Source organism: Mustela nivalis, assembly GCF_964662115.1.
Source record: "Mustela nivalis genome assembly, chromosome: 9".
In the NCBI taxonomy this organism is placed as follows: domain Eukaryota; kingdom Metazoa; phylum Chordata; class Mammalia; order Carnivora; family Mustelidae; genus Mustela; species Mustela nivalis.
In genome coordinates, this window is record NC_139028.1 from 78,211,290 (window position 1) to 78,221,958 (window position 10,669).

The 10,669-nt window shown below is 36.3% G+C and overlaps 1 protein-coding gene and 1 long non-coding RNA gene across 7 annotated transcripts in view; both read left to right on the plus strand.

Annotated features, from left to right (window-relative positions):
• NUCB2 (nucleobindin 2) overlaps positions 1-1,452 on the plus strand; it is a 49,785-nt gene extending 48,333 nt beyond the window's left edge. For all 6 annotated transcript variants that reach the window (XM_082747313.1, XM_082747315.1, XM_082747314.1 and 3 more), the window contains 3 exons: positions 293-463; positions 739-820; positions 1,339-1,452. In XM_082747313.1, the coding sequence (XP_082603439.1) occupies positions 293-463; positions 739-820; positions 1,339-1,346 (261 nt within the window). In that variant the 3' untranslated portion in view covers positions 1,347-1,452. The remainder of the gene's footprint in view (positions 1-292; positions 464-738; positions 821-1,338) is intronic.
• The window catches only part of LOC309872724, a 639,146-nt gene extending 633,847 nt beyond the window's left edge, over positions 1-5,299 (plus strand). Inside the window, exon 3 of the long non-coding RNA XR_014316087.1 lies at positions 5,054-5,299. This is a non-coding gene — a long non-coding RNA (uncharacterized lncRNA). The remainder of the gene's footprint in view (positions 1-5,053) is intronic.
• Positions 5,300-10,669: the final 5,370 nt, after the last annotated feature.

The following is a 10,669-nucleotide window of genomic DNA, read 5'->3' on the forward strand; positions in this document are numbered from 1 at the left end:
AAAGTTGTATTCAGAGAAATATGATTTCTTTTCCTGCATTCTCTCTGTCCTTTCTACCCAGTTCTCTTCATTGTTCTATAGGTAATCAATTTCATTAGCCTTGGATTTTTCCTTTTGCTCAAATAAATACATAAATATGTTTTCTTATTTCCCTTTACTGAAAGCTATATTATGATAGATACTCTTTCTTATACTTTGCTAATCATAGAATTTTCAAGCTGAATTAAATCCTATTGGACATCCAAGATTATTCTTTCCTCATTTTTTTCCCCATTTTTTTTTTTCCTTTTAGACATTGGATCAGCAACAGCTCTTCACAGAGGAAGAACTGAAAGAATATGAAAATCTTATCTCCTTACAAGAAAATGAACTTAAGAAAAAGGCAGATGAACTTCAGAAACAAAAGGAAGAGCTACAGCGTCAGCATGACCAACTTGAGGCTCAGAAGCTGGAATATCATCAGGTGGTATTTATACAATGACTGTGGCATTAAAAGGAATTTTAGGTGCTGTGCTAAACGCATGTGTTTTTTGTAATATAATATTTCAATGTCCTATTAGCTATATTATTTTAAATTTTAGTATTTTAAAAACTACTTTGTTGCATATTAATCTAAATTTTAGAGTTTGAATATCTCATTTTGGAAAACACTTTTCAATTAGTTTGTTGTGGTTTGTCAAAGGTCATGAGAAAATAAAAGAATACTTACTTTTAAGACATTCTTTTTCCATGCACTAGGTTGTACAGCAGATGGAACAAAAAAAATTACAACAAGAAATTTCTCCATCAGGGCCTGGTGGAGAATTGAAGTTCCAGCCACGTATGTAACTTTATTATTTTTTTTCTTTTGTTTAAGGAAATAAGAATATTGAATAAGTTGAAATCTGTGTTTATTACAAATATAATTTCAAATCATTAATATCTATGGTATTTACTATATATTTGGGGAAAGAGCACAACTTGTACTACAGAAAAATGTAGTACAGAAAAACATACAGAAATGAGCCTTCTAAAATGTCTATGCATCAGCTCATTTCAAAAGCTATTTAATTTGATAGCTGTATTTATGGTGAAATGATTTATTTCAACATTATTCACAATTCTTTCTAATCAGTTATCAATATTGTTAGTGAACATGTTAATTGTAATCTATGATTAGCTAAGTGTATTTTAAAATGCTTTATATATATAATACATACAGATATTTTATATATATACACACATACGTAATATATATGTGTGTGTATATGTATGTGTGTGTGTGTATATATATATATATGAAGATTCAGAAGAAAGGGAGATACCTTTAAAATGATAACTTTTTTTTTTTCCAAACAGACATTTAAAGTCCGAAGTCCACCAGAACTTGGGAGAAAACTGTTAAATCAACATCTGTGTCATCTTTTTACCGCCCTTCCTTTTTTTTCTGCTCAATAAATACTTTAAAGCATATATGGAATAAAGGAAGATACTTTTTAAATGAGAACACATCTTTTCAGGACACAGATATTTAAGGCTTAAAGTCCACCATAACCAGGAAGAATACAAACTCAGTATCTGCCCTCACTTTCATACCTCTCTCCTTTTTAATTTGTTCTCCTTTAATGATTTAATTCAGTGGCCATAATTATCCCATTATTTAATGAAACTATCAGTAACTGTTTAAGTGAGAAATTTCTGTACTGCTTTTAAAGTAAATTTATATTGTCATCACTTAGTCATAAAGATAGTCTTTTACAGGTGCTTATCATCCCCTCTCTTGATAAAAGTCTCTTTGTTGTTAATAATTCTTCTGAGAAGACCACACTTCCCCCAGTGTTTCTTGGTAACTTCTTCCTATTTCCAGCAACCTTACCTGCTAGAAATTCTTCTACTGAAGAGCTTTTGCTACCACTTCAGGTCATTTTTGGGTTCATATATTTGCTTTCTATTCTATTAAGATCAGGTTCTGCTACAAACAAACAAACAAACAAACCCAGAAAAACCAAAGATAACAGTGTTTTAAACTAAATAGGAATTCTTCCCTCTTCCATAAAGGAAATCTGGAGGTAGGTGGTATCAGGTTCCTAACTCTCTCCTCTGCTATCCTCAGTACATGGTTTTTGTCCTCAAGTTACCTCATTCTCACTGTCCAAGATTGCTTTTGGAGGCAGTGGGCAAGAGGAGGAAAGGAGCTTCTCCCCAGTTGCACAGGCTTCCTGGACTGAGTGTTCCTGGAGAACCACAGATTTTAACTTACACCTCATTGGTCACATCGCTGCTAGGGAATCAGAGAAATCCTTGTGGCATTGGAACCAGCTAAAAGTTAGGATCTTTAACTAAAGAAGAAGGAGGTTGTGTTTCATACACAACTTTCAGTTCTAACCCATACAGCTTTATTGGCTACCTATATTTCTGTGTACACTCTTCGGAAACATAGAAAACACTCACTTGTCCTGCCCCAAAAGGAAATCTGCCACATCCAATCCATTATTGCATATAGCTCAAAGACCATAATATCCTTGTATAGTCCCCACTATCAGGTTAGTCTATAGATCTATTGTTCTGCCCATCTACAGGCTAAACAAGGTGTCTGCCTCATGAGTACCAAATGCATAATGGTGGGATAGGTACAGGATAACGGCAATAAAATCGATCTTTCAAAAGAGGGGAAAATAGCAACCCCCAATCCATAACACTTAAAAGGTACTGCTTGGCAAAAATAACAAGGTGTCTCTGCTCAGTCTGTGAATGTATTCCTTGATTTTTGCATCAGGCAACCCCTGATTCACTTTTGTGGGAGGAACTCCCTTGTCGAATGTCCTCAGGTGCCCTTGGCGCTGCCTTCCAGGAAGTTTTTCTTGTCCATTAATTTTCAGGGATACATCTGAGTGGTCAGGGGAAAGGGTGCTGATCTTGGGGGCTGGGCGCCACTTCCTGTTTTGCTGGGTTTAGGGGCTTGGGCATGTTTTAAATAGTTACAGGCTGTTGCAGGCCAGGTTTGGGGTTTGTATTTGTTTGATTTTGGTTTTTGGCAAAAAAATTTCCTAGAAACTAAGTATGTTTCTGGTCTGTCTTTCTCAATTATTCCAATGAGTAACCACAAAGATCTTGCCAAGACACAGTTTTTAATAACAACATCATCTTTTACTTGCTGGCTTTTGTGCTCTCTCTCTCCCCTTGGGTCTTAAATGAACGGTACCCACTTGGAACCATTGGGCTTGGATGGGCTGGCAACAGTCTGAGTCTGATTTCTTTCCTTAGGATGGCTGCCATTACTTGACAGAAAGTTCTTGAGAAAAGGTTGAGGCAGAAAAAGAAAAGGCAGAAAAAGGTTGAGGATGCTTTCATACCTTCCTTAGAACCCTGACTGATAACTGTTTCAGTTTAAAGTATGGTAGTTAGCTGACTTTTCCAATTTTTCAGGGCTCCAGATTTGGGACTTGTCAATTTGTTTTGTAGAGAGCTGTTCCCTCGGCAAAGCTATATTCCTTTCCAAATGTCTTGTTAGCCTTAGCCTGAGTCACATCTCTCCTGTAAGACTTTGCTGAGGGTTAGAAGCAGCCCACATGCTAGTATTCAGATGTTCTACCATTACTTCCTTTTATACCTTAACCTTAGTGGCATTAAGGTCTCACTGCCCAAAGCCCTGCCTCTTCACCTAAGCTAACTCCATATTTAAGATCCTTTTACTAGCTGTACCTTCTAGCTACCAAATTCTGTCTAGGTCAGGATTCCTGGTTGTAGATAATGCAATCTTCTTTAGCTGTTAGACATAAGGAGCTTGATTAAGGGGTGCAGAGAGCTCACAGAATCTTTGGGAAGGCGGATGAAGCAGAACCTAGGCTGAGCTTCTCAGAACTACATCACAAGAGTAGGCTGCCAGAGAAACTGCTGCTTCTGGAACAATTCGAAAAGCTGCCTGCCCTCTCAAGATGCCTCCTCTTGCTGGATTAAGGCAGCTGAGAACAGTTGCCAGCTCCAGAACTGAATCACCTCTGCTCAGATTTGTGGTGGCAAAAGTGGACAGACACCTCATGAGCTGCCTTTCTCCCCATGTAACTTGGTTCTGAGCAAAAGTCTCAAGTGAGTACATCTGGTCGACTGGGCTAATCATATCTGGAACTCTAGCTGCAAGGGTGGTTGGGAAATCCTAGTATTTAGCTTTACTACCTCTGTACTACAAGAAGGCATGTTTAAAGCTGTTGAGTGAGCTAATCTGTTGTAACATTTCATAATTTTAAAGATTTTATTTCTTTATTTTTGAGAGAACTAGCAGGGGGAAGGGAAGGGGCCAAGGGAGAAGCAGGCTCCCCACTGAGCAGGGAGCCTGATGCAGGACCAAGTCCAGGACCCTGGGATGATGACCTGAGCTGATGGCAGATGCTCAGCTGACTGAACCACTCAGATGCCCAACATCTCATAATTTTACACTGTGTCTCTTCACATTAATAATTTTAAAAACTCTTAGTCCTCACTTTTACAAAATTTAAAAATAATGACTGCATACTCCAAAGATACCTCAGATTTTTTTTTTTCTTAAATCACAGATCCCAGGCGCCTGGGTGGTTCAGTGGGTTAAGCCACTGCCTTCGGCTCAGGTCATGATCTCAGGGTCCTGGGATCGAGTCCCGCATCGGGCTCTCTGCTCAGCAGGGAGTCTGCTTCCTCCTCTCTCTCTGCCTGCCTCTCTGCCTACTTGTGATCTCTCTCTGTCAAATAAATAAATAAAATCTTTTAAAAAAAATCACAGATCCCAAAATTAAATGTAGCAATCTGGGAAAGTTCTACTTATATATAGCTTTAAAAAAACATTCAAAAGAATCACTCAACAGAGTAATGCCTTGTTTCTTTAGAGATGGAGGATTTCTATCTCTATTGTTTAAATTGTAGGGAACATTTAAAAATGATCTGGCTTATCCTTTTGTTGGTGACTCTTATCTGTGACAAGAAACTGATAAGATGGGGAGTCACCCAAGGTAAACTTTTTTAGATGGTGGACTGGGGTTCAATCAGAAAGACATTGGAGGCGTGCCTGGGTGGATCAGTTGTTAAGTGTTTGCCTTTGGCTCAGGTCATGATCCCAGGGTCCTGGGATCGAGCCCCACATCGGGCTCCCTGCTCAGTGGGGAGCCTGCTTCTCCCTCTCCAGCTCCCCTGCACTTGTGTTCCCTCTCTTGCTATCTCTCTTTGTCATAAATAAATAAAATCTTAAAAAAACAAAGGCATTGGAGACAACAGTATTGTACTATGATTACATAATTGATAAATATGGAGGGTAATCATATGAGAATATATAAATGTATCAAAGTAACATGTACATCTTACATTTACATGATGTTATATGTCAAATATATTCAATTAAAAATAGAATTGGAGAATAATTTAGAGACATTTCTTCTTTTTTTTTTTTTAAAGATTTTATTTATTTATTTGACAGAGATCACAAGCAGGCAGAGAGAGAGGAGGAAGCAGGCTCCCCGCTGAGTAGAGAGCCGATGCGGGACTCGATCCCAGGACTCTGAGATCATGACCCGAGCCGAAGGCAGCGGCTTAACCCACTGAGCCACCCAGGCACCCCTAGAGACATTTCTTAAAATGACCCTTTGGAATGAGTAATAATGGGTAGATATTACCATAGACATACCTCACAGTTTTCAGCAAATTTTTATAATTTATATTATTTAAAAAACGAGGAGCACCTGAGGGGCTCAAATGGTTAAATGTCTGCTTTGGGCTCAGGTCATGGGTCTCCAGGTCCTGGGATTGAGCCCTGCATGTCAAGTTCCCTGTTGAGCTGGGTGTCTGCTTCCCCTGCTCATTCTTCCCCTCCTGCCTGCTTGAGCTCTCTCTCTCTCTCTCAAATGAATAAATAAAAATATTTAAAATGGAAAAAAAATTGTTTATCTATGGACCTAAGGAATTCCAATTCTTATGAGTATTGGGCATTTATGAGTGAATATTATTTCTTAACAGAGTTGCGAACAGTATTCTTTACAGCTCTGTTAGAAAGTATTGGTCCTGTGTTTCATTTATACCACTCTTCTTTTTATTTTTAAAATATTTACTTATTAATTTTAGAGAGAGAAAGAGAGCACACATGAGTGTGGGAGGGGTAGAAGGAGAGGGAGAGTATCTCAGGCAGACTTACCACTGACTGTGGAGCCCATCATGTGGCTCCATTTCAGGACCCTGAGATCATTACCTGAGCCAAAATCAAGAGTCCTATGCTTAACTAACTGAGCCACCCAGGTGCCCCTATACCATTCTAACTAATACTTTTTAGGTATTCAGTATTCTTTGATTTAGCTGACCTACTGGTATATATTAGTAATTTTGGGTTTCGTTTCACATATGAGTTTTCATGAAGCATATACATTTTATACTTAGATATATATAATTAGGTATATATTATTATATATATAATATGTTATATATATATAATTAGGTATACTTAGGTATATATAATTAAAATTAGATTTTAAAGTCCTCTAGAATATTTGACTCTTGCTTAAAGAAGCTACAGTTTAGGAATAGTGGTAAAAAAAATAATTGGATATGGGGCTCTACATTTTTTTTTTAACCAAAGTATGTTTATAGCAACATGATTTTCTATGCTAATTGAACAGATTTTATTACCAAAACCTAAATCCACATCTGTTTTTCACAGAAATAAATATATAAAAGAAATTGTACAGTTTCCTGAGAATGTGGTTTTTAAGATAGCCTAGCTAATAAAAGGGGGAGTGACAAATCTATTTTCTTGAGGCAGAAATTTTGACAAGCCTAATTCTGGTTAGTGCCTAAAATGTAATCTTTGTTTTATAGCTGTGCAGTACAACGAAGAAGAAAGTTGAAATAGAGCCAGAGTTAGATGATGAGCTTCATCGTTTTCATGTGAGATTTTTATTATCCCTTGAAGAACCTGCTGAAGAAGTCTGCTTTCACCCTTAACCACTAGTGCCTCAACTTAATACTTCAGTTCTTTTTTTTTTTTTTTTTAATTGGGCGACTAAGGGGAATTGAGTAAAGTGCAAAGTGTATTTTTTTGCTCCTTGCAGGTGAAAGAATGAAAGACTGTAATGACAACTTGCTTACAGGATTTGAGAGAAATCTGGTCTTGTCTTTCCTTTTTTTTTCCCTCACAATGTCATTATCAAGATTCCAATTTTTCCTTACTTGCATTTAGTTTATTTTTTGAAGGAGTAGTTTGCTAGGGATTAATACCCTTTTCTTAAACAATCCAAGAAGTGAGTCAGAACAAGCAGCAGCAGCAAGTGGTAAAGACACCAAATTGAAAAATTTGAATTTATGGTTACTGGCTAGTATTGCCAGCCTCCTTATTAAGACAAAAGCGAAGCAAAACCAACAAATCTTTTCATTTAATTTTAGGTATTTAGATTTTCCCCCAACATTACCTATAGAATTATGTAGGAAAAAAAAAAACCCTACATTTCATGTTTATAGATGTCTACAGTTTTCCGTGCAGAACTTTTAGTTTACATTTTAATTGGCATTAGTCCTATTCTGATGAATGCCACATACCAGCTTGGTTGTTAGCCAGCTCTTGACAAGTGTATTTTTCCCTAAAAGCTTATCCTTCTATTTAACTTCAGAGCTGTGCATGCCTGTAAACAAATTTGGTTGTGTTTATAATTTATTGCAAGCAATCGATTTGACTTTTGCTGTGTAAATTTCCTTATCTCTTTTTGCTTTATTCTTAGTAATAAGTATATTTTCCAAGATTTCCGGGACTATGAATATAGATCTTGTCATTAAAATGTTAAAATATTTTATTTTACAATTCTTGTATTTTGCTGCTCCACGAAATTTAAAAAGGGTAATGATTTATATCCACATGATTTTAAAACTATGACTTGTCTCAGTGCTTTAAAAGTGAGAAGAAATGAGATTCCATCTAGTTCTCTTTGCTTTCTCCCATGAATCATTGTATTAAAATGTTATTTTTGTTCAATTTTAGTCCACCTTAAATGTAGATTTTTAGTGATATGAAAATATGTGTCATTTAACTAAATCCCTACCCTCATTTTAGGGTCCTTTTGTGTAGAGTATGAAACCCATGTACAGTCTGTGCCGTATTCTGTATTTGTCTTATACGATTTTATTTTACCTATTTTACTGTTCACTATTACCCTTCAGTGGTTAAAGTGATTTGAGTTTGTTTTACTTTTGAATTTTATCCTTTCTGCTCTTGGTATAGCAATACCAAGATAGACATTTAAAGGTAAATATTTTCTTATTAGTGTAGTGATGTCTTATAGATATTTTTCCTTTTCTAAAACATTTGCCATGCCTCTTACTGTTTAAACATTTTTGTGGTAGTATCGAAGGATTTTTGTCAAACACAACAATTTAAAACTCCTGTCATCATCATCTTTTTTGTTTTTTTTAAATTTTATTTATTTTTTTGACAGTCAGAGAAGGAACACAAGCAAGGGGAGTGGGAGAGGGAGAAGCAGGCTTCCTGTTGAGCAAGGATCCCAGGACTTGGGTCATGACCTGAGCCAAAGGCAGATGCTTAATAACTGAGCCACCCAGGAGCCCCTCATCTTCTTCTTCTTTAGTATTGAGCAATGGATGTTTGTATCTTAATATTTCTTTTCTGATTAACTCTCAGTTCTAATCCTACATACATTTCTTGTTTCCTTTGGTGTATTTTCACTCTCTTTGATATTTACAGCATGTTTCATTGAGATTTATGACTGATACTGTGGAAAAGAAAAACCATAGTTGCAGAAAGGCAGAGCTATTTAGGCAAGCAGGCAGTCATTTCCAGAGGGATTTTCTAGAGCTATTTGGAAAAGCTGCTGTCATTCCTGGAGGGGTTCCCGAGTACTGGAGAGAGTAATTCTAACCCTAAACAAAATTTCTAACTAATGAGTAGAGTTCCTGACTCCTCTTCCACAGAGTGAACCAGCTATGGAGCAGATACATAACATTCAGACTCTGACGAATGTCCCTTGTCCAATTCTTTTGCTTTTTTGTGCCCTCCTTAGGTAATAATAGTATTTTAAAGTATTTTGTGCATTCCAGCAGACATTTTCTGTCTTGCAGTTGTTAATAAAAGGGGAGAAAAGTATTCTTTTTTTGTAATAGAAAGACCATGACACGAATTTTGCAATCTCTGATTAGAAGAGAAGTAGCATAATTTTTTGCCCAGATGACCTGAGGATATTTTGTTTGTTTGTTTTTTGTTTTTAAGATTTATTAATTTATTTTAGCGGGAGGGGGCGTAGGGAGAGAATCCCCAGGCATTCTCCCTGCTGAGCACGGAGCTGAGGTGGCTCCATCCTGAAGTCTTGAGACCACAACCCACTAGACCAGATCCGGAAAGCCAGAGTTGGAGGCTCAACAGACTGAGCCACCCAGCTGCCCTGATCTGAGCTTTGATTAAGTTCTTTTCTCTCTGTGAACTCTCCCATTTTCTATTCTTGGACTGACTTTCCTGCAGCTGTGTTTCTAATGCATCTCCTGAGTCAGTGGAGAAAGCTTTGAGTGATATAGAAAGTTATTAGCACCACTGCCGTCAGGTTTTGGGGTGTATTATCAGGCCTTTCTAATGAATTCTGCCCTTCCCTCACAATCCCAAACTATTCAACTTTTCTCCAAGGGAGTCTGTTGTATTACCACTAATGTAGATGTAGAGGTGACTTTATTGAAACAGGATTAATTTATAAAAGATTTATGTGAAATACAGTAGAGGCTAAGAATTTTATTTTAATGGTAATTTTCAGCCAGTTAATGCCCAGAGTGACTGTTTCATTCTTTTGGGATGGCTCTCTTGACTTCCAGATAGCTCTTTTTACACCTTTCCATCTAGTTTCAGGGCCTGAGAATGGAAGAGCTCTGGAGGGCCCAGTACTTTAGCAGAGGTGGAGGAAGGAGCCCCTTTTCAATGAAGGTTTTTCTTTCTTTGAAGCTGTTAGTCCAGGATGTGTTAGCACACATGAAGGTTATAATAAGCCCTTGCAATTTTCAAAATGTCTGTGTACCAATTTTTATGCCTCTAATTGAAAGATTGTATTTCAGGAGCAATATGTGTACATTTATATGAAAGCTTATGTCTAAAATAGGTGTGGAAGGAACCATTAGTTATTCTGTCTCTTCTGAGAAAACTGTGTCCTGGAATTAAAAAGTGAAAAGAATTTTGCCTTTCGTTTTCATGAAGGAAACCAGTGCTGCAAAATCCGTATTTTATCAATATTTATTATATTTTAAAAAACGTTGAATAATGATGGTATATACATCCTATTTTAAAGACCATTTATTTTGTTATTACTAAATTTGGGGGATTGTGGAATTTTTTTTCAATTTAAACATTGAATTAAAAATGTAACCTTTTCTAAATATGTGGCCAAAAGTGTTCTATTAATTTTAAAGTTTGGACAGAAATTTTATTAATCTGAAGTGTATTTAGACTTAATTCTTTTTGGTCTCTTCAGAAAATTGGGTCACTAAAAAAAAAAAAAAAACCTAAATAACTGGATTTTAATTTGATAATCAGGAAGACACAGAGACTTTATACAAGTTTGTTATATTTATATTTGTTTTTTAATGTTACATTGTAAAAATTCTCCCAGTGCAATATTTGTCAGAAAATATTATTCTTGTCCTCATTTGTATAGCTTTGTTTTTAATTATGCTAAAAGTAAAATCAGGAAAAAAATTA